The sequence below is a fragment of the Pelophylax lessonae genome (assembly GCF_965119305.1).
Source record: "Pelophylax lessonae genome assembly, chromosome: 1".
Lineage (NCBI taxonomy): Eukaryota > Metazoa > Chordata > Amphibia > Anura > Ranidae > Pelophylax > Pelophylax lessonae.
The window spans coordinates 227,579,483-227,604,016 of NC_138768.1; the positions used below are offsets into that span (position 1 = coordinate 227,579,483).

A 24,534-nucleotide genomic window follows, 5' to 3' on the forward strand; every position below is an offset into this window, starting at 1 on the left:
ATGAGCAAGTCTGAGGTGGAGGAACTTAATTGGCCTGCCCTGAGTCCTGACTTCAACCTGATAGAACACCTTTGGGATGAATAAGAGTGGAGATTGCGAGCCAGGCATGCTCATCTAACAACAGTGCCTGACCTCACAAATGCGCTTCTGGAAGAATGGCCAAAAATTCCCATAGACACACTCCCAAACAATGTGGACAGCCTTACCAGAAGAGTTGACTCTGTTATAGCTGCAAAGGGTGGGCCAACTCAATATTGAACCCTACGGACCAAGACTGGGATGCAATTAACGTTCCTGTGCATGTAAAAGCAGGCATCACAATACTTCTGACAATATAGTGTATATAATAAAAAAGGTCCCATTCACACTGTTGCGCTGCACCAGTGCACACACATTACCGTGCCTTGCATTAAGACAGCCTATTAAAATTTTAGTAGGCTACCTTAAGCACACCAAAAAAAGTGCTTTTTTTGCAACACACTGCACTGCAGTGTGTTACTATTGCTTTGTGGTGCCCTGCAGCGCATGTTCAATGGCAAGGTTTGTTAGGGTGCCATTAAGGATCACTAAATGAGCAACTCTAATTGACCAGAGGATCCAGCATCTATGCCAAATCAAGGAATAAGAAAAGATACGCCTGATAAACATGAAAAGATTAACACTTTGAATCATTTGGCCCCATGCAAAAAGGAAAATTTCATATTTAAACTAAACCCATCGAACAGCAAAAAAAAAAAAAAAAAAAAGTTATATTCCCGGCATGCCGGAGATGCTGTCACAATTTCAGACATATGAATGTTAAAGCATCAAATGGCTGGAATCATAACTGATCACATGTGCAGCACCATGGTAGTTGCATATCTAAAGCCTCGTACACGCGTCGAAATTCGGCCGGGAATTTTCGTCCGACGACCGATCCGCCGATTTTCAGCTCGTTAGTATGATGCTTCCGACAACCGACTCGGACTTTTCGGCCGAAAAATATCTGGTGTGCAGGCTATAAAATGTTTGTCCTCCGTCAAAACATGGCCGATTTTTGTGCAGTCAGTACAGATTTCGACAAGGAAAAATCTTATGAGCAAGACTGGGCATGCTCAGAGAAGAAAGAACACAAAAGAAAGCAAACCAACACATGACATCACTTCTGAAGTAGAATTCTGTCGTGCGTGAAAATTCGTGTGCAGTCTAGGCACATTCCAACCAACAAAACACCACTCTGGACAAAAGATGGACGACCGGTCGGCGGAAATTCGTTGCGTGTGTACTAGGCTTAAGAGGTTAAAATAGCAGCTTCCTTGGATGAAAAGGATAGGAGGGTTTAGCTCCACTTTGCTTGCCTTTATGCACCCACAGCACAGTTAACTGAGCTAGAACTGCTACATGCTCACTGATTTACTACCATGATCTGATTTGCATAATTTTAGTGTGCTGGGGAAAACACTTTTCCTGTATCTACCTAGGGCAAATCTGGCAGATTTCTTCAGGTCTGCAGACCGATAAGATCTTCCCATAGGAATCTCTTTAGGCATTACTGGATCAGAACATTTCCCATTGACTTCCATGCTGAGCTGGGACAATCAATTCGGTCACTATTTTGTAAGCTTTCACACCGATTCGATGCGGTTTGACCACACCACGGGTGCAGCACACAGTACCTGCAGTTTTAGTGCAAGTTACCTGCGCTTCCCCACGCAGTTCTATTATGTCCCACAGGTTTGGTGCGCTTTCTGAAAGCGCACTGAAAATACTACATGCAGGTCAAACCGCATCATATCAGTGGGGCCTAACTGAAGAAAATCCCAGACATTTAAACTTCTTAAAACAGACAAGAAAGGAGGCACAAACGCCTACCCTTCGACACGGTTAAAAAATGTATTAAAAGCCAGAAACAAACATACTCCCGAAACAGGAGTAAAATTGCATATCAAATATCCATCTCTATGTGGAAAGGGACACGTCCCTGTACTTGGACCGCTGACGTGTTTTGGGAGACCTGCTCCCTTCCTCAGAGCTCTGAGGAAGGGAGCATATCTCCCGAAACTAGTCTGTGGTCCAAGCACAGGGACGTGTCCCTTTCCACAAAGGGATGGTTATTTGATATGCGATTTTACTCCTGTTTCGGGAGTATGTTTTTTGGCTTAAGGTGCCGAAGGGTAATAAAGTAGGCGTTTGCACCTCGTTTGTTTTCAGTATTTGGAGTTTCCCTATCTAAGGAGAGCGGCACGCCTACAATTCACAACAGAGTGAGCGCTTGGGTTGTATAGTCATTTAACCTTCTTAACCGAAAGTAGATTTAATTGATAAACAATTGAACCAAAAAAGTCTAGCTCCGTATACTGAAAATCTCTTTATGTTGTGAATACCAGGTGAAAGTTTATACGAGAACAGCAGAGAATTCAATAGAAGAACTGGCTCTAAAAAGTACATCTATCAGTTTTCATTATTTGGTAAAAGAAAAAAAAAAAAAAAAAAAACACACTGGAAAATACTGGCTTGCATGTTTAGAAGAACCATAATTAATAAAATAACTGTTGGATCGTGCAGAATGCAGAACTGCACGCTTATTCTGTCATCTGGGTGTTTTGAGACAATAAAGGTGATTGGCCTGTTAAGTGCATGTGTATGAAATGTGGAGGACAGACTCAAAGCAATGGGAAACTTAACCACTTTTATTCTTTAGCAACAATACAGACTGTTATTTCTGGCAACGTTACATGAACTGGCTACGAGGGAGTGTTTCAAAGGCAATACTCACTTTAGTTGATGAGTGTTGGAATGCATTTGGAGAAAAACACCACAATTAGGACGGTTAATGATCTAAACTTTGGAGGCTGACGAAAATCAACCTGAAAACATGCTCTAACAGTTAAACGATGGTCATTAGTGTCACTTTCAAATAAAAATAGATCTATACAATATGTTCATTTGGTCATGTTCTATTTACAAGTTAAAAAAAATTAAATACACAAAGTTAAACTCCCCAACTCTGGTAATGCAAGTTAGCAGAATAACCTGCAATGATAATAGGTGGATGCTTGTGTGCCAACAAATGAAATAAGATCCAGCTTTATCTTTGCAGTGCAAATTATTTGATCACATTCACACAGTATGTTCTAAAGCAGAAAAAAAATAGATAAGGAACTTGGGTGATAAAGCAGTTTTCAAGACAAGACATTGGTTTCTCTGTCCATTAAAATGGTTTTTATTTTTGTCTAGGATGAAAAGTATAGCCCATGATATGGGCAACACTGGCAAAATGAAAATGTCTTACAATAAAATACATTAGACATTTAAATAAATAAACTTAAAAATCTATGGGAGGAATTTTTATTTGAACTAGATGGGTGTAGAATGAGCTGCACAAGCAACAGGCATACCTCTTATGGAAAACAGTGTAAACAGACAAACAAAAAAGGAAAAAAAAATTAACGAAATGAGAGCCTAGAAAACAAAAATACTGACTGAGGTAGCAGTTATCTGCTTTGTGCAGGAAAAAAATGGCTTATGGCTATATAAAAAGCCCATTAAAGAAGACAGCATTAATGATATCAAACCAAATCCAAATGACCATGCAGAAAGACAGATCATGCTTTGTATTTTTAGACATTTAATCACTTTCCCTAAATCTGCTACTAATTTTCTGCAGATAATGTCCATTGAATCAAATTAAAGTTCCTTTTCGCTTCCTTATGTTTGGGTGTTTTTTTTCCTTTTTTTTGTTTTTAAACGAGAATGAATATTATGAAACAGAACACTGTACATGCTTTTTTCCCCATCTACAAAAAATATTTGCATAAAATAGTGTTAATTCTCTGTACATGAACACTAAGTGTATATGTATAAAACAAAATAAAAAAAACAAAGTGAGGCACCCCTTATCCAGAAGTGAGTCAAGAGGTGTGTATTTTGGGGGGAAGCAAAATGAGACCTAGTATGAGAAACAAAAACTTGCCTTCACCAGCACTACGTTCATGTGAAATTTCAGCAGAAATAGACAGTTGCTTTAAACAAAAAAAACAAACAAAACAAAAAATGAATTGGTTAAGTTAAACATTTCCATTCCATAAAAATGTCAGTCAAGACCAAAACATCTCAGTAATGTTAGTGTCGGTGCTGTAAAGCCATGTAACCAGAGGTAAGGTAATGAACACAAACGGCCAAGAAATTCCCTCAGTGCATGCTGAAAAAGTGCACGGTTTGGCAGCAGGCTTTTCACACTCTTTACCAGGTTCCAAGTAGTTACGGGCAATAAATTTAAGTGTCTCATCCAGAAGAATGACCGGTAATGAGATTTTCAGCACCATCAACCACTGAGTCAGGTTCAATGGAGTGATTTGGAAGATGAGCTATAGAAAATGGAGAACAAAATTAAAACAGGTCAGTGAGAACATTTTTGCAATGTGCAAGATAAAGTAAATGCTGAAAAAGGCAGGTATACTCACAGGTAATGGTTCAACATAAAGAATTAGGAAATGGAGGGACATGGATAAGCAAATCGAGCCCAGAAGCCACACGTTTTCCCATGGAGGCATTCTCAGAAGAGATTGGTTTTCAGACAAGCTGAGAAATAAAAATTGGAAGAAGGCATCTTAACACTATGTTTACTGCACATCAAAATAAACTAATAAAGCAACCACACAATAAATCCTAACAAAGAATCAAACCCTTATTAAAGAAAATCTTAAAAATTATTTTTCAAAGTCTGATAACTTCATTCATTATATATATATATATATATATATATATATATATATATATATATATATATATATATATATATATATATATATATATATATAAAATAAAATTCGTTTTGCAAGAAATATATCCCATATCAGAAGTACAAATTACATATAATGAACAAGGAATATGTAATAATGGACTGCAACGTAAAACCGTAACAGTGCTATGCAATTTCTATTACAGGAACGCTGAAGCTGTTTTCCACGCAAAAAAAGTAGTAAAAAAAAAAAAAAAGTCTTCAACATCACAGAACGGTCTCATTCAACTGGATCTAATAGTTCTTCACTATAACATCAATAAGGGAGAACCTTTACAGACACAGCGAACTGTGTTCACAGAGATTTTAGAAGTATTCCTGAGCTTATCCAGTGATGTCGCTCACAGAATCATGCCTGTTTTTAATGGGTTGCTGTCTGAGGGCCCTAAGATCACGGGCATCCAATCTTGTGTTTCAGCCTTGTTCCTTGTGCACAGAGATTTCTCCAGATTCCCTGAATCTTTTGATATTATGTACTGTAGAGGATATATTTGCAATTTTATATTATAGGAACCTCCTCAAATTGTTCAACAATGTATAGACACAGCTCTTTACAGTTTGGTGAACTTCTGCGCCACTGACTCCAAGATGCTCGCTCGCCCCCCCCCCCCCCCCCCCCAATTATGTTACCGACCTGTTTCCAAACCTAATTACTTGCAAAATATTCTTACAGCTCTTGTCATCACCACTTACTTTGCCAACTTTGTGTTGCCTGTCCCAACTTTGAGACGTGTTGCTGCCATCAATTTCAAAATTACCTTCTATTTTTTCATAAAATGGCACATTTTCTCCACCTGAGAAACGCCCCAGCAAAACTCAGGTGCAATGCGAGGCTCCTGCAAACTGTCAGTGTAAGCTGTCAGCTTGTAACTCATACGGGCATGCAATTACATAATGACAAAAAGCATCAAAGAACTACCTAAAGCGCTCATGAGCTCCCTTGGTAGTTCATTGAGAACTACAAGACAACAGCCGCAAAAGGCTGTTGGCACGTGTAGCTCTCCAATTTACAGAACTCAGAATGAATGATGTGGCAGCAGGTGCAGGGCTTCTCACTGTCACAAAGTGGGTGGGAGGGTAGAGGGGCTGCTGCAACAGTAAAACAGGTTACAAAAGGTTATCCTTGAAGCCCAATTTCCATACACAGCGGGAGACAAACTGAGCAGCCATAAGAGACAGCATACAGTAAATCATTTTGGGACTAAACGTACCATCGCATCAGGTCGGTATGCAAAGGAAACTTGCAAATTTCCTCAGTCATCTGTTTTGCACATATGAAGTGCATCTCCATTAATTGAAACTTTGTGGTAATGACACTTCAAAGTGAAAAGCAACACTGAAAAAGGATACTTAGTGGTTAGAAGGCACCATAAAGTTCCAAATCATGCCTCTGGTCACAGCCAGCATCTTTACTGACCTTTCTGGGGTAGTTGGTAAAAAAGGGACAAGCCAAAAATAAAATGGAGGAAACACAAATCAAAAACAAAAAAGAATTGCAAACTCTGCAATTATCTTTGTCAAGTTGGCATTTCTTTTGCCAAGGGTAGCAAACATTGAGACAGCAACGAGGCTACTTAATACATACAGTAACACAATTAGCAAAGGAGTCAAAGGATGGCTGACATTATCATCTTGGGCAGGAGGGATATGGTATAATCCATTGTCTGCATATTGAGGTAGACCTGTAGGTTACACTCGGTGTTGAGTCCTAAGAGAGCTAGTGTATTTCGTTTAAAAACCACATTTTTTTTCTTCCTGCAGGAGGATAGTATTAAAATCCCCACTGCGTAGTGGTAGATTCATAACAAAAGATACCCTTTACCTTTCAACCCCGCCGGGGACTATCATAATTTTTCTTCTCTCTATTACTTTTATTTTTAAGACCCCTTTCACGCTTATGCGAATTGTCCAGTGACTTGGGACTGCAAAGTCACATGACAAGCCGTACCCCATGATTTCCAATGAGTACTATTCATATCTGTGGAATTTCAAGTCGCAGCAATGTCAAAGTAGTCCCTACATTACTTTGGTCCGACTTTAATGAGACTTCCATGGACCTCAAATATTACACAAGCATTGCTTCAAGTCACGGCAAAGTGGCACAACTTTCTGGTCGTACAAGTGTGAAAGGGGCCTGTGAGTGTCTCTGTGAGCGCAGCTGCTATGATTTTAAACAACGTAGTCCTTTTAACTACAACTTAAGTGGAGGTTTTGGTGAAGTTTTTAGCCCCATTGTTTTGTACTTTTATCACATACTTTTAATAAAGATCCCATTAGTTTGCGTTAGCGGCTTGGTCCTTTATGCAACATCCTTTTTTTTGGGGGTTTCACACCCCATTCCTAAAGTGTTAGTATGTTTTGAGGTACAAGGATCACACCGAATATATTGGAGAATCAGCGAGTAGCTGGGTCTTTGGCTAGTTAGATGCCATAACTTGCCATTGTATTGTTACTAGTGTGTCGATCATCTTCTTGTCCTTCTGATGTGTAGAGATGATATGCAAGAACCTTGGCAATCAGTACCTTGATCTATTCTGATGAGCTTGTATACACGTAAGTATATTACACATTTTCTGATTTTATTAATAAAAGTAAATCTAAAGAATAATGCACTAAGCTGATGTGTCCTCTATCTACGGTTGCAGTTCTTCCCACATGATAGGCTTGTGCCTGACTGACATATCACTAGGCCTTGCAGCACTGCTATGAATGAAGAAGGTAGGGGTTGCAAACAAACAAATATGGACCTTCAGAAAGATTGCCTTGTGCTGGAATTGCAGAGAGGTTTTAGGGGCACTGTCAGGATGCTGGCTGTAAATATTAGTCGAGAGCTGTATAGACTATAGATAACCATCAATATTCATTTACGTTTACCTGTTCAAGGCATTACACATTTCAATAGTGACAAGGACTGACAGTGCCATCGTCATTGGGTAAGGAGACTCAAAGATTTCACACTGAACATTCTCAAAATCTGGGTTGTCCTCTTTGCATTGAAGAAAATGGCTCTGGAAGGAAAAAGCACCTGAATTAGCAGACAGAACCACTAGTCATATTTTTCAAAGGAGTCTGCATATATTTTTACTTGCAGTAAGTTTTTATTAGAGATTTTTAAAATATAGGCAGTGATTTAGAGTGGTTTAGAGATATAAGCAGGATACAATTAGTTGCTGAGCTATAGTAACCAGTGTCATGGGGGATCATTCAAGCACAACAGAGGGCCACAGGTTTACAGACCAATGAAACAAGGTGGCAGGAATGGCCTAGAGAAATTTCAGAAAGTTTCCTCCCACACCCAAAAGACATCCTGGTAGGTTAATTTGCTCCGATCTAAATTGGCCCTAGGATGTGTATTCATGAATGGGAGTTAAGGACCTTAGATTGTAACTTCCTTAAGGGCAGGGACTGATGAGAATGTACAATATACTACATGTAAAGTGCTGGGTAAATTGATGGGGCTATAAAAATACCTGTAATAAAATAGTGAAATAACTTTTGATAAACTGGCTACAGTAGATTGCTGGAACCAAAAAGGGTGAAGTCGGGACTGCATACACTTTCACTGTAAAATTGGAAAAGGTTTGCTTTTCTCTCCCCTTTCTTTGCAAGAATCATCAATAACAAACTGACCGCAAGATAAACTTTCATCCAGACCCTGGACGTATTAAACAAATTTCTTTTGCGCCCATGTGCATCACAATATTTAGGATTCTTCCTGAACGAAAGCCATATTGACAGAATTTCGTTCAAGTTAAATGTTCCCTCCTGCTTCTTCACATTTTTTTGTCACTACAATCATCATCATCTTCCTTAATCCTCAATCATCATCATAATCATAATCTTCAATCTCATCATCATCATCAATTTGACCCCAGTAAAATACATAAAAGATATAAAAGTAAAAATGCCACAGGATTATGAGGTATCACTTAACAAAAAGCATTTTTATATGTGCTTGTTCAGTACTAAAAAGCATTGAATATCTACATTCATAGATTAAAATCTTCCTCCGTTGAACTAAAATTATATTTCATACCAGTTGATAGAAAGTGACTCTTGGTCCACCATCGGCAGCAATAAACCACCAGGCAGCAGCACCAACTGTAGCGGCACCAACATAACCTAAGGCAAGCAGAGAGAGGAATAAAGCAATGGTATTTGTCAAGTCAGTATATATCACAAGATTTGAAGACAGCCCATAAGTTTAAAACCTTTTTTAGGATCTACATGTGCCAATTAGTGTCTGCGTTTATAAATACATATGTACAAAGGACATAGGTGTAGTGATATTTGCTCGTTACACAAGTAGACTTTGCTTTATGCTGTTCTTTTTATGGGTAAGGTTTAACTGAATAAAAATTCAATGCAGTCCTTAAGTCAAAAACTCACAATTCACAGGTAGACAAAGATCATAGAATCTTTTCCTAGAATGCAAATGACATGACTAAGATATCAGCAACCTTAAAATCATTGGCAAAAATGGAGATACTTTTCATTCAAAATTGTAGTTTTGACAGGTACCCCACGGCTTCCTCTTCCACTTGGATCATCTAGGCCCACGGCCTTCTGGGACACGTCACAGGTCCCATAAGGCTGCAGGACCAGTCACAAAGCTCAGTGCATCTCATGCATGCGAAGTGGGCAGCTGGCTGTGAAGCCACAAGCAGTCACAGCCAGCTACCAACAATTAAAATGCTGGTGCTGAGACCAGCAAAAAAATGGGTCCGGGTGAGGACAGCGCTGGATCCTTGGACAGGTAAGTGCATGTTTAGTAAGTTAGCAGTTACAATTTTTGTAGCTGCTGATTTTGAGTTTTGGCACATCTGACTGATGCTTCTCTTTAGGCGGCATGAACACCCTACAAAATTCTCATCATTACAGAGCAAGTCTAGCTAAATGTGATCAACGACTACTTAAGGGCCATACACACTAAGATTTTCTGAAGACTTTTTCCTTCAGATTTACCTTTTCTATGTAGTGCAAGGGCCAACCAGATTGCATACAAATTGAAAGTGTTTAGGTTTGACCTCATATTATATGGTTTTGGTAAGTCTAAAGGAAAAAGTCTTCAGAATCTTATAGTGTGTATGGCCCATAAATCTGTGGTTTGAGAATACTGACACACATTATTGACTTAGTTCAATAAGACTTAAAACTGGATTTTTGACTTGCCTATGGGCAGTCCCGGAGGGTACACCCTCTCTCTTCCTGCATAGGATGTCAGTTTTGTATCAAAGCAGTGTCAGAAAAGTAACACCAACCCAACTCCAAATAGAGGGGTGGGTACTGCGTCCCGTCAATGAACTAGAGAAAAGGATTTTACGGTAAGTCAAAAATCCAGTTTTCTCCATCATTCATTGACGGACGCAGTCCTCTGATCCATATCAGTAGGGATGTCCCAAAGCAGTGCCATAAAATGAGGGGTGGGAACAGTAGAAAAGAACAAGTCCCCAAGGCTAAACATAGCCAACCAGGCAACACAGGACTCATCAGAACAAAAGATGAGGCCCACCTAAAACAAACAGTAAACACCCTCAAGGAAGGCCAAAAGCCCTCCAGACAGCAGCCAGCAAAACTTTGCGGCCAAAAGAGGCATCTGCAGATGCCAGCACATCCATTTGATAAAAATTGGTAAAGGTGTGAACAGACGACCAGGTGGCCGTCTTGCAACCTGAAGCACAGATGCCCGTATGGCGGAAAGCCCAGAAAGAACTAGGCGCCCGAGTAGAATGCGCCAAAATAAGGAAAGGTAGTATTTGACCCTCAATTGAATAAGCCTGCCCCACTGCCTGTCCAATCCATCTGAAAACAGTTGCAGCAGACGCAGGCAGCCCTGTTCCAGGGCCATCCGTGAGTACAGAGAGCAAACCTGACTCACGAAAAGACTCAGTAGTTGCCAAGTACACCTTGAGTGCCCGAACTACATCCAGAGTATGCAATGCATAACCCTTAGGATGTTTGGGCTTAGGACACCGAGACTGCAATACAATGTCTTCCTTCAAGTGAAAACTAGAAACCACCTTCGGAGGGAAGGACGGATCTGGACGAAGTACCATTTGTCTCCATGAACCAACATATAGGGAGAATGACAGGACAATGTCGCCAGCGCAGACACCCTGCATGCAGAGTGAGAGCAAGCAAGAAGGCCACCTTCTGTAATAAGGTAGGCAGGGAAAACCCCCAAATACTTGCAAAAGGAGGGTCTTGAAGAACCGACTGAACCAAATCAAGATCCCTAGTTGGTGACGGAGGTCGCACTGGAAGTACCAAGTGTCGCACCCCCTGCAAGAAGTTACGCACCAGGGAACGGGCGGCAAACGGCCTTTGGAAGGAAATTGCCAAGCCAAAACTTGATCCTTGATGGTACTCAAGGCCAACTTTCGATCAACTCCCCGTTGGAGAGCCAAGATCCGGGCCACCGAGTAAGAGCAAGGGGGAGCCCAAAGAGACTCCTACCACGCAATATACGACTTTCTCGTATGATGAAAAATCATCCTAGAAGTAGCTTTCCACACTTTAAGCAGGGTGGGAATCACTGAAGCAGACATTCCCCTGCCCTACAGCACCAGGCTTTCAACAGCCAAGCTGACAAAGCCAGCGACCGTAAAGTGGGATGGAAGATTGGCCCTGGAGACAATAAATCCTCCCTGAGAGGAAGTCTCCAAGAAGTGCCTGCGGCTAGCCTGACCAGGTCGGCGTACCAAGCTCGGTGAGGCCAGTCCGGAGCCACGAGAATGACCCGAATATCTTCCGCCTCGATCCTGCAAAGAAGTCTTGGCAGCAACTTGAGAGGAGGAAAGGCAGACAGCAGCTGATACGGACCTTGGCCCATCCGCGATTGCTCACACAAAACTATGCCGGCGTCATCCTTGCGCAGGTGACCATGCTAAACTTCTCAGCATCGCTCGTTGAACTTGGCATAAGTTCTTGCCTATGACAGAACCCATGGTGCCACCAGTGCATCTGCCAGAGGGTCTCGGGAGCGGGCCACAAACCTCTGCACTATCCTGTAGATACGATGCCAACAGATCCACGGCTGGAGTGCCCCAATGAAGACAACTGCTGGAACACCTCCGGATGAAAGGGCCATTCCCCTGCATCCAAAACCTGTCGACTGAGGCAATCCGCCTGCCAATTTTCCACACCTGGAAAAGGGAAAAGCGGAGAAAGCTGGAACAAGGCGCTCTGCCCAACGAAGAATGCCTGTCACTTCCAAGACCGCAAGGACACCCTTGGTGCCCCCCCTAGGTATAGGACATAAAGCCACAGTCGTGGCATAGTCTGAATGAATGCGTACTGGACAGCTGCAGGTGCCTGGTCCAGTGAACTAGGCTAAGCCGGAACGCTCTCAGCTCCAGGACATTGATCAGTAACCTGGATCCTCCAGGGATCATACTTCCGAAGCAGAGAACCTCCCGAGGACTCCTCCCCACCTAGACAAGCTTGCATCCGCGGTGATGGGGAGGAAGGATTCCAGATCAAGACTCCCTGGATACCTGGCTCAGCCAGGTCAGAGTGTCCAGAGAGTTTGGAGTCTAGTCCCATTTGAGAAGGATTACCTTTTGAGGGATCCTAGAGAAGGATTGAGCGAAAGGGACTGTCCGAAAGATGCCACCATCAGTCCCAGAACTTGCATGCAGGTCTGAAGGGACGACCATGTCTGAAGTTCCAAGAGTTTTTTCCCTTGAGGGATAAACACCCTGACAGAGGATGAGTCCAAAGTCAGGCCCAGATATTCCAGTCTCATGGAAGGGACCAGGGATGACTTCTGAAAGTTCAGAACCCACCTGAATTCCTCCAGAGTGCTCCTAGCACCGTAGGGTACTCCACACAGAGAAGCAGATCGGCCAGGAACCCAGGACCAATACACCCCGCTGCCGCAATAATGCCGGGACCGGAGCCAACACCTTGTGAAGACCCGAGAAGCAGAAGCGAAACAAAGGGGCAACGCCACAAACCGATAGAGATCCTTCCCCACTGCACAAAACGATGTGAAGGTAGGCATCTTTGATGTCTATGGAGGCCAGGAATCCCCCTGATGTAGGGAAGACACCAGCGTGCGAACCAATACCAAGTCTTGACCAGAGCCTGAACTGCCCCATAGAGCACCTGTAAGCGATCTGGTTACAGCTGTGCATTGGAAGGGAAAACCTTACTGGAAAAAACGGATCGATCTGCAACAAGACGGCATAACCTCCTGAACCCAGCTGCCTGGGAACCGGGCCAGCCGCAGGTCCAAGAGCCAGCAAGGACATCCCCCCACCCCATATATGGGTGAGGACGCACCTTCAGGCAGAGTAGGCCTCTCTTCAGGTCTGAAAAAAAAAAAAAAAAAGGATCTCTTGTTCGCTAGACCAGGGTCATTTGGAACCACCCAAGGAAGTCTTGAAGGACTTTGCCACATCGACTGTCCCCGAGGAAGGCCCTTACCCTTGTTAGCCCATGGAAGAAAGGCACTCTTCCCCCTGTGAGACCCTTACACAATGTCATCCAGGGCAGCGCCAAACAGGCAATCCCCCTAAAAAAGGGACATCCATTAAGGCAGTCTTAGAAGTTTGACACGCAGACCAACACTCCTTCCAAGTATACGCCGGACAACCACCGCCAAAACCGACAGGTGACCCAATAAAGGAGCTGTGTCCAGCGCAGCATGCGCCAGCTGATCAAACAGCTTCCCCAGGGCAGGAGGGACTCGCTCCTCACCAAGTCATGGCGTTGGAACTCTGCCCATCAGGCTGCGTTGCAATGGCAATCCTAAACACTGTTCCCAGTGCAGACCCCCCCCCAGGCATTACGGATGGCAGGCCACAGCCCACGCCATCCTATCCACCAGGTCCTTAAAGGACGAGGATTCCTCCACCAAAACAACGGTAGTCCTCTTCAGCCTAGAGACCCGTAGGTCCACCTTAGGCGGACTAGAGACTCCTCAAAAGGGTAAAGTCTAGCAGCCGCTTAGACACCCCAGGGGAACGTTGCAGATGGTCCTATTTTTCATGAGCATGCTAGCAAATTAAGCTGCTCCGAATGGCATGTGAGTGCCAGATGCCAACTGCGCCCCAGGCACAGCAGCGTCCTCCAAATTGCAGGGTGTCATGCACCGAAACCACCAGTGCAACCACCAGCACCTGTATCATGCGCGGCAAGGGAGGTAGAAATGTCATCATTATCCGAGAGGGCAGGGCGCGAGGTAACAGACCCGTCAGGGAGGCCCCCGTCTGTGGTGGCTAAGTCAGACTCAGAATCCGAGAAATCAGATGAGGCAGGGGTAGGTGGGGAAAAGCTTCCCGAACCGCCAAAAATGCACTGATGGACAGTGGAGAACCGGAAGGCCCTGCAGCCTCTGTGAGGGGGTTGGGTGGGGACACATGGCCGGCAGGGTCCATATTACACCAGAAGAACCCGCCAGCATAATTTGCAAAAAAATTACATTTTTTTTTTAAAAAGAGCGGCCCCACAGCGCTACAGCACCCCCTGGAGGCCAGGCACGCGCTAATGAACCCCTACAGGGAGAGAGAGACTACCCTCAGTAACTCACTGTTCCCAGATAAGCAATCTGATTAGGGAGGTCTCAGCGACGGCCCAGTTAAAGGAAGTGAGCAAGGAAGCTGCCCGGGGTAAGGAGCCCACCAACAAAACGCCTCAAGCCACACACACCAGCCTTCACAGCAAAGACTCCACCGCAAAATGGCCAAAAACGGGTGTACCAAGATGGCCACCATCATAGAAGCAGGCGAGGCTACAAGAAAATGGCAGCCCCGCGTGAGAACACGGTAACCAGGATCCACAGGGGGGACCCCCCCGCCAGCCCTCCTAACACCATCCAGCGCGAGGAACACACCCCTGCTCCCCATGCAGCCTGCAAATGAGGTCCCAGCCCCAGGTAGGCCCAAACAGACCCCCACGGGGGGGGTGGGTGGGGTCACAACAGGACAGAGGGAAACCCAAACCCAGGACGGCGAGGGTCCGACCATCCAAGGGAGGGGACCACGTCCACCCCAAAATCCACCAGGGAGGAGGAGGGGGGACATTTACTCTACATAAAAAACATACTTAAATGCCAGGACCAAAGATTTCATCAAGGAACTAGGTCCTTACTCCTGACTTGACAGATAAAAAAATGGACATCCTATGCAGGAAGGGAGAGGGTGTACCCTCCGGGACTGCCGATAGGCGTAGCCAGAACTTTTTTCTGCCTAGTGTCCTACTCTGGTAGGGGCAGTATAACCCTACTGATATGGATCAGAGGACTGCGTCCGTCAATGAACGAGGAAATTATTTTGTAAACATTTAAAAAACACCACCACAGAGGAGAAAAACACTCTGGAATACAATGGGTGTGCAAGAGTTCAAGTACTTCATAATTATAGGCATCTAGTCCTGAAGGTTGGCAAAATTGTTCCGAAAAAGTGTAAAAAGTTGTTTTGAATACAGTTCAGGGACTTTTTTTTTTCCCTACTCAACAGGCTATTGTGATATGCTGACCTCCTCTAGCTCAGATTAGGACAAAATTTGTTTTAACTTTCTACTGGGGAGACATAAAAAAGACAACTTTTTTTTGGACAGCATAGGTAGGTTGCCTCCGACACCAACTTCATCTAATAATTAGGAGGCCTACAGGAACATTTCAGAACAAGTTTTGGCAACTTGAATGTTTGTTAAAACAAAAAGGCACCTTGCCTTTACACAGAACAGTTAAAAGTTTAAATACACAAATGCCCAAGTACTCTCTAACCCCTCCCCCAAGAAGAAGAAGAAAAAAAAAAAAAAAAAAAAACTCACATCCAATAGCAAGATACCGGAAGAAAAGCCAACCACTAATAAGCGGTTCCTTAGGATTACGGGGTGGCTTGTTCATGATGTCTAGATCTGGTGGATTGAAACCCAGTGCAGTTGCAGGAAGACCATCAGTCACCAAATTAACCCACAGCAGCTGGACAGGAATTAATGCCTCAGGAAATCCAAGGGCAGCTGTCAGGAAAATGCTACATGGGACAAAAAAATACATATAGTAAAATATTTGCGATTAAAAACTTCAAAAAGGGATTTGTTTCTCCCAAAACAACAAATTACCTAAATATAAATAAATAAAAGAAACCTCAAACATTCTGAACAGTCTATACAGTGGTTGGGTATATTTTTGAGTTTTCAAACCTGCCCCAAAACTTGGGGTGAATAAAAAAAAAAAAAAAAAAAAACACAAAGGACAGTGTTTGAGGGAAAGTTAGCAAAAAAAAAAAAAAAACACCCAGCAAACCATGCCAACAAAACAGCAGATTTGACTGATACATACCAAACCACTTCTCCGACGTTTGAAGAGATGAGATACCGAATGAACTGCTTCATGTTGTTGTAGATGGCTCGCCCTTCCTCAACAGCAGCAACAATTGTAGAGAAGTTGTCATCGGCCAGCACCATTTCTGAAGCGGTTTTGGCCACAGCAGTACCAGATCCCATAGCTATTCCAATCTCTGCTTTTTTCAAGGCAGGGGCATCATTGACACCATCTCCGGTCTAAAACCAAAACAATCACAATGAACTTGAGGTCACAGATTTTGTTGACACAGAATGTGATATGGAATCTTTTTTAGAGAAATGAAACAAATCCTAAATACTTAATATCAGAATGCTTACTAATATTGCAGTTGTAATCCAATCATGAAAAAGATATTTATCACCCTATTAAGTAGTATTTTCTAATACTCATTTACTTACCATGGCTGTGATCTCATCAAAAGACTGTAGAAACTCAACAATTTTGGACTTGTGTGAAGGTTCTACACGAGCAAAGCAGCGTGCATTCATGCAAGCGTCCCTTTGTGCAGCGGGAGACAACTCATCAAACTCGCGACCTGTGAAAGCCTTCTCAGTAACATCCTCATCTTCACGGAAGATACCAACACGTCGACAAATTGCAACTGCTGTGCCTTTGTTATCACCAGTAATCATAATCACGCGAATTCCAGCCTGGCGACACATTTTCACAGATGCAGCAACTTCGGTTCTAGGAGGGTCCAGCATTCCAACACAGCCAACAAAAGTCAGATTGGTCTGGAGGTGGAAGTACATTAAAGACAATTACCTTCAACCAGAGCACAGAAATACTTAAAAAAGTAACAAAATTTGCTTAATTAAAAATAATTCCAGGCATGGCTTTATTATACATTATTATATTGGTCAAGCTTGGAACATCATAACACACATTATATATATATATATATATATATATATATATATATATATATATATATATATATATATATATATATATATATATATATATATATATATACACACACACATATACATACATACATACATACATACATACATACACACAACCTTACCTGGCTGATGCCCCTGGAAACTGGAAATCAATGAATTAGACACTTATTTCAGTGATCTCTACTTCCAGGCCCTGCACAGGCACCATTTGGAGTTTTTTTTTTATTCAGAAAATGCAAAGCCTATGTGTTCTCTAATTGGACGAGGTGAAAAGGTGGGCCAATTAAAACCGATAGGTCCCGTTTCCTCCAGCTCCTGTGCCCCAGATAGTCCCAATTGACTGATGACCCTTTGACTGCGGGGCTTCGGGGGGGTGCGGGGCTCCGAGATCGCGGGCGAGACCAATTCCATGCTATACCACTACAGTAGGATCTGGGAGGTTGTTATGACTAAAATGCGGTACCCTGCTCTACACACTCATACCCCCCTGTGGCATAATGCGGCCCTGGCGGAGTTCAGGTCCATGCCGGACTCAGAGCTCTGGAGTGGTAAGGGAATTTATTTTCTTTCACATTTACTGCAAGGGACGACTCTACGCTCGTTCATAGATCTGAGCTCTACTAATTCTCTCCCGGCTTCTATGCTCTTCCGTTACTACCAGATCAGACACGCATTTAGGGGCCAGTTCCCTCCCCCTCCTCTGGAGACCCCCTCCATGATTGTATTCCTCAAAAGTACCGATCCCCAGCACCTGATCTCTATTCTCTATGCAGAGCTCCACACTCCCTACTCTACAGTTATTGCTTATGCTGCTAAGACCCCCTGGGAGACGGACGTAGGTACTATAGATTATGATGAATGGGACGACGCCTTGGGGACGTGCATAGCTGTGTCCCCTAGGCTATCCGACAGGCTCACCCAGTTGTTCCTCCTACACCGACTCCCCTCGACTTACAGCGCTACCGACCTGAACTGTCGCCTAACTGCCCAATGTGCCGGACGGCTGTGGGCACCTTTTTCCACCTCCTTTGGAGCTGTCCCCAGCTCCAGGGGTATTGGAAACAAAATTGTCACATTCCTTCACGAAAAAATGGGCTCCCCGGTACAGCTGGTCCCTAAGCAATGCCTACTGGGTATATACCCAGACGAGGACATGGACAAAAGCCTACTTATTTTCCTACAGACCACTTTGTTTATAGCCCAGAAGCTAATTGCCAGAAAGTGGATGCGGGATTCCCCTCCCACGTTTGGTGCGTGGAAGGCGGAGATCAATAATGTCATACCGTACCATAAACTTATGTACAAAACAGGGGAAATCTGGCTAAATTTGCCAAGATATGGGACAGATGGGTCCAGAGTCCGGATACTGGGCGTTGAGACACTCGTTAGCGGTTGGGGTTCCCTCGGGTGGCTGCATTCCATTTATGTGTTGTGTACTTGATATGCAAAATGTTATGTCCTGATGACACAAATTGCCTTGATTATGTCTGCATGCACGGTCCTAGTTGACACTTGTTTTTATGTATTAATTTCTGTAAAACTATGTTTATCCTCTTTTTTGTCCAATAAACTCACTGGTTTAAAAAAAAAAAAAAGAAAGGTGGGCCAATGACATCACTTTACCTCCCTTCCCGCTTTCCCCTGTTCCCAAACGCCCCCTCCCCTTTATTCCACTGCCATATCCCTATCCTGATACCACATACCCCAATACTTTTGACTACAAGGCAATACCTTCTACATCCAGCTCACATACTACCTATCTATATGGTAATTTACACAGAGTGTCAGGGAGGGACCACTGAAGAGAAAGATCAGGGCTTCTCTGTATAAAAGTACTGCACAATCACTTAAATATACCAGTGTGTATTTTATATACCACAAAATCAAACTAATTTCAACATTTCCTTTACTGAATTTGTTTACAATAAAACAGACTAAATCTAAAATCAATAAAATCAATCTTCAAATGTATAATAGGTTCACATTCAAATAATTCAAATCAACAAAATAAATATGGAACAAACAGAAGCATGAATTTAAAACTTTACCTCATAATTAATGAAATTGGAAGATTCCTCAAGATTCATATCTTCTTTCCGTGGAGGGTTATCATGAGTTGCCAGAGCCAAGCAGCGCAGAGTGTCTCGGCCTGAACCCCACTCTCTGATCACACTCGTAATCTTCTGTTTAATTCCAGGTGTTAATTGTATTTTTGTGCTTCCAACACGGATATGTGTACAACGATCTATTAAACCCTCAGGAGCACCCTAAAAAAAAAAAATGAAGTATTGACAGTAATAACAAGCATTAAACACAGCAAATATATTTCAGCAAATTGAAATATGGTAAAAATTTAATACAGAATAAAATATTTATTGTATGAAAGGAGACTTACCTTGACAAACATTTTGTTAATGTTAGTGCGACTTGGTTTGTTTGGCGTGCAGTAAACAGACATAGATTTCCTATCTCTTGAGAACTCCAATGTAAATTCCTTCTTCATTAGCTGTTTAATAACCTGTAAAACAAACAAGTTAGTTGTAGAAGCAAAAGACACTAGCCATCAGTAAACTTTTGTTACAAGGCTCTGATTTGCAAATATAACCCTATAAAAAAAAAACAAAAACAAAAAACCACACACGACTTACCGAGTTGCAAGCATTGGCACGCTCTATTCTTGAGAGTCCCTTTAGATCTGTGTCAAATACATTCATTTTTTCAACCAGGCAGGTAAGAGCAGTCTCTGTAGCTTCTCCAACTTTCTCATAAACTCCCTTTGCCTAAAATTAATAGAAAAAAAAAAAAAAAGACAATTTTTTATATATAGAAAACAGATGTAAAAAATTACAGCATTCTAAAAAAGGTCAGGCATATCTAAACTTACAATATAATTGACTTACACAGATCTCCTTTAAAATAATTGCCGTTTGGTAAGGAGATCAAGTCATTAAAATGTTGTGATGATAAAGTCAGCCATAGAATCCTGTTCCAGCCGAGATTCAATTAATCTATGGGCAGGTTGGTTGTACTGAAGTTGATCCATCGACCGCCTTTAGCACAACCAGCATGTGATTTTTTTTGCATGTGACAACTGCCGGTGGCTATAGACACCAGCAGTGACCATTATGCTCTCCTGGCAGGGAAGGCTCCCCGCCAGCAGAACTAATAGTGCTGTGAGATAGGTTTCCCCATCAACACTTTCCTGCAACCACAGGTAAAAAAAGATTGCATTATCGATGGCTTGCCTAAGTAAAGAACCACTGGCTGCATTACAGAATGGCAAAAACATCCTTTAAAAAAAAAAAAACAAACTACTACGATAAAATGCTAGTCCAGTTAAAACCTAAAACGTTAAACCTGCTCTTTGCCACAGTCTAAGACTATTCCATTTAACCCTGTAAAGCAAAAAAATTGCTGTACTTACCGTTTCTACACCAGATCCGGTTTGATCTCCAGCAGAGGCAGGCCTGTGCAGGAGAGGACCGACAATGGCTGTGAAATGAATGGGAAGTGATGTCACCCATAGCCTTACTATAGGGCTTCCATTGTCAAGTGCCTCTCCTGCACCCGCCTCCAAGCTGAAGCCACCGCTGACAGCTCAGTGCGGGACGGCATTGGGTTTGGGGCAGAAAAGGTAAGTACAGCAATTTTGGTTTTACAGGGTTAAATAGAATAGTCTTAGAATGTGGCACAGAGCAGGTTTAGCGTTCGTTAAATTTTGACTGCACTTATCCTTTAAAATCAACAATGCAGAAAAGTTGCAAATTATGTAATACTTTACATCTTTTATTGAATCAAAATGTGTATGCATACACACAACTCAAAAGGTATATATATCATGTCATACAAACCTCATTGAAGTCCAAAGATGAATCGTTACAAAGTGCACAGATGGTGGCAAGCTCTATTAGGCCGTCATACTGGTGACATTTCACTAGTTTGTCATCTTTCAGCCTATTAACATAGAAATATATAAACAAAAACACAAAATTGCAGGTCGGCATTAATGTAAAAAAAAAAAAAAAAAAAGAAGGTTCTTTCATTCGAATTTCATTTCTGGGTAGCTTTAGGCCCCTTTCACACGGTCCGCATTCTGTTGCGGACCATGCTCTGCTCAGCGGGGATCGGCGGATCGAGTTGGCAGATGACAGCTCCGTCTCAGCATTGTGTGCGGAGAGGGAGGTGTCAGAGCCCCGCTTCGCCTGTCCGCGCTCATCCGATCCCCAGGACGGATGGAAAATAGGGTTTCCATCCGTCCTGATTTCACAGACAGGATCGAATGCGGATGTCAGCGGACATGTCACCGCTGACATCCGCTGCTCTATAGGGCTGAATGGGGCATCCGATCAGATCCGCCTAAAAAACTGACAGGCGGATCTGATCGGAACGCCCGTGTGAAAGAGCCCTTACACAAGGTCTTGTGTTTACAAATAAACAATGCATGAGGTGCTGTTAACACAAAAGCAACAAGTATGCTGAAAAATGGGATTTTGACTTACCGTAAAATCCATTTCTCCGATGTTCATTGACGGACAGCGCTCCTGATTCTTAACCATTGGTTTATACTGCCCCCTACAGGAGTAGGACACTAGGCAGGAAAAAGCTTGACTACGTCTATGGGCAGTCCCAGGGGGTATACACCCACTCTTTGCTATAAGCATTCTGTTTTGTTACAAGCAGTGTCAGAAGAAAGCCAACTCCACAGTGGGGTGGATGCTGTGTCTGTCAATGAACATCAGAGAAATGGATTTTATGGCAAGTCAAAAATCTCATTTTCTCTTTCGTTCAGTGATGGGAAAAGCTCCTGATTCTTAACCAATGGGACATCCCAAAAGCAGTGTTAAACATGAGGGGTGGGAAAAACATCAGAATAAATTCCCAAGGCTATCCATAGCCGAACAGGTTAACAGAGCTCTAGCATACACACCTGGAGCTCACCTGAAAAACAATACACCTTCAAAGAGGACCAGGTCCGCTAAACAGCAACCTGCAAAGCCTTGCGGCCAAAAGAAGCATGCGCAGAGGCTAACACATCCACTTTATAAAAACTTTGTAAAAGTGTGCACCAACGACCAGATGGCCAACTTGCAAACCTACGTCACTGACGCATGATGAAGGAAAGGTACGGAGGCACTTGACAGGGAAAGGATGAACCTGACCCATGACAGAAAAGGCCTGAACCACCATCTGTCTGATCCATCTGGAAATGGTTACAGAGGAAGCAGACAACCCTTTGTGAGGGCCATCTGTGAACACAAGATTCTGACTTCCTAAAAGCCTCCGTAGCTGCCGGGTACACCCTAATTGCCCAGACCACATCCAAGGCATGCAAGGCAATTTCCTTCGGATGTTTAGGCCTGGGACACAGGGAAGGCAACACAATGTCTTCAGTCAAATGAAAGTTAGAGACCACCTAAGGAAGGAATGACGGACAGGGGTGAAGCACCACCTTATCCTTGTGAATCACCATAAGGTGAACAGGATAACGCCACTAGTTTCCGACACCCTGTGCGCAGAGGTGAAAGCCACAAAAAAAAAGGCTACCTTCTGGGACAGCGAAAACAGGAAAAGCTCCCGAATTGTTTCAAAGGGAGGCTTCTGTAGAGCTGAAAGCATCAAATTAGGATCCCAGGGCGGTAACTGAGCCCGCATTCAAGGAACCAAATGTCGGACACTGAAAAAGATACACACCAGGGAGTTTGTGGCCAAAGGTCGTTGAGAAAAAAAAACGGCAAAGCCAACATCTGGCCCTTGATGGTACTCAAGGCCAATTGCTGTTCAACCCCCGCATTGAAGAAAGGTTAAGATCCGATCCACTGAGAAGGAGCCAAAGAACCCCAAGAGACTCCCACCATGCAATGTACATCTTCCATGTACAACTGTAGATCTTCCTAGAACAGGGTTTCTCAACCAGGGTTCCATTGAACCCTAGGGTTCCTCCTGAGGTTGCTAGGGGTTCCTTGAGCAATGAGCAATTTCTGCCTCTCAGATAAATTGTTCCTTTTAGCTATCTGTAAGGGGGTAATTCTTCCCAACGATGACAAGAGTAAGGAGCATTCTTCACACTGACTGTCACACTAATATGTCATGATTTTTAATTTTTACCCGGGGGTTCCCAGAGACGAGAAATTTATTTCAAGGGTTCCTCTGTGTTGAAAAGGTTGAGAAAGGCTGTCCTAGAAGTAGATTTCCTAGCTTTCAACAGGGTAGGATTTACTGACTCAGACAAACCTCTATCCTTCAGCACATGACGTTCCACAGCCAAGCCGTCAAAAGTCCGCAACTAAAGCAGGATGGAAGATTGGTCCTTTGGACAGCAGATCCTCCCTGAGGGGAAGTCCCCAAGGATCAGTGACCAGCCATACCAGATCGGCATACCAAGACCAGCGAGGCCAGTCTGGAGCCACTAGAATGACCAGAATCCTTTCTGCCTTGATCCTACACAGGAGTCGTGGCAGGAGTTTGAGAGGACTGAAACGAATAGGCAGCCCACGTTAGAATGCAGGCTACTTACCGAGCCGCCAGGACACTTCTTGTGCCCCTGTGGTGATTGGCCAAGGCTGTGGCCTTGTCCGAATGAATTTGTACACCCCTGAAGACTAATTGTCCAATGAGCCAGACAAGTCTGATCACTCGGAGTTCCAGTACATTAACCGGCAGTCTGGACCCTGCCAGAGCACATCTGTGCTAAGGAAGCCTCCCCACCCGCACAGGCTGGCATCCATGGCGACAACCGTCCAGTACAGGGGGAGAAGGATTTTCCCTGTCAAAGCACCGGAGAATGAAGCCACCTCTAGAGACTGTGGATCCTTGTCCCATCTCACCAGAATCTCTTTTGCAGAGATCTTGTGTGGAATTGTGCAAACAGACCGCCTCAAAAGCTGGACACCATCAGGCCCAGCACCCTCATGCAAGCCCGGAGGGATGACCGTCTGCTGAACAACAGAAGCTGAATTGTCTCCTGCAATGTCTGGAGTTCTTCCAGAGTAAGAAACACTCTGGCTGAGGTCGAGTCCAGAGTCAGACCCAGATAGTTGAGGACAGAACCAAAAGCAGACTGTTGAAGGTTCAGAATCTAACCAAACTCCCTCAGAGTTCGCAGAGTAATCTCCAAATGTCCATCAGAGTAGTCGGTGACTCTGCGAGCAGAAGATCTCCCAGGTACCCCAGTACCACGATCCCCCGCTGACTCAAACAATGCCAGCACCGGGACCAACACTTTTGTGAAGACCCGAGGAGCGGAGGGGAGACGATAAGGTCAATGCCACAAACTGATACTGCTCCTCGCCCACGGCAAAACAGAGGAAGCGCTGGTGACCGCCACATATTAGAATGTGCAGGTAGGCGTCCTTGATGTCGATGGAAGAGAGAAGAAAACCCCCTGATGTAGGGACGCCGCTACCGTGCAAATGGACTTAATGCAGAACTTCTGTACCCACACAAAGCAGCTTAGCGCGCCTTGAGGTCCAGAAGTTGACGTACCTTGCCTTCCTTCCTGGGGACTGTAAAGAGGTTTGAGTAAAAACCCCTGA

At 43.6% G+C, this 24,534-nt stretch overlaps 1 protein-coding gene across 3 annotated transcripts in view; it reads right to left on the bottom strand.

The window, feature by feature from the left end:
- The window catches only part of ATP2A2 (ATPase sarcoplasmic/endoplasmic reticulum Ca2+ transporting 2), a gene marked incomplete at its 5' end in the record, with an annotated part of 103,207 nt that overhangs the window by 16,942 nt on the left and 61,731 nt on the right, over positions 1-24,534 (bottom strand). The window contains 11 exons of one of the 3 annotated variants that reach the window (XR_014225914.1): positions 2,756-4,346; positions 4,443-4,560; positions 7,655-7,788; positions 8,817-8,902; positions 15,560-15,762; positions 16,071-16,291; positions 16,493-16,828; positions 19,051-19,269; positions 19,398-19,520; positions 19,651-19,782; positions 20,854-20,956. Coding sequence is in view for 2 of the 3 variants with exons in the window: in XM_082272348.1 (XP_082128474.1) it covers positions 4,077-4,346; positions 4,443-4,560; positions 7,655-7,788; positions 8,817-8,902; positions 15,560-15,762; positions 16,071-16,291; positions 16,493-16,828; positions 19,051-19,269; positions 19,398-19,520; positions 19,651-19,782; positions 20,854-20,956 (1,945 nt within the window). Of the gene's footprint in view, positions 1-2,648; positions 4,347-4,442; positions 4,561-7,654; positions 7,789-8,816; positions 8,903-15,559; positions 15,763-16,070; positions 16,292-16,492; positions 16,829-19,050; positions 19,270-19,397; positions 19,521-19,650; positions 19,783-20,853; positions 20,957-24,534 lie in introns of those variants that run through there. The other 2 variants (XM_082272349.1, XM_082272348.1) reach the window with 2 other exon arrangements.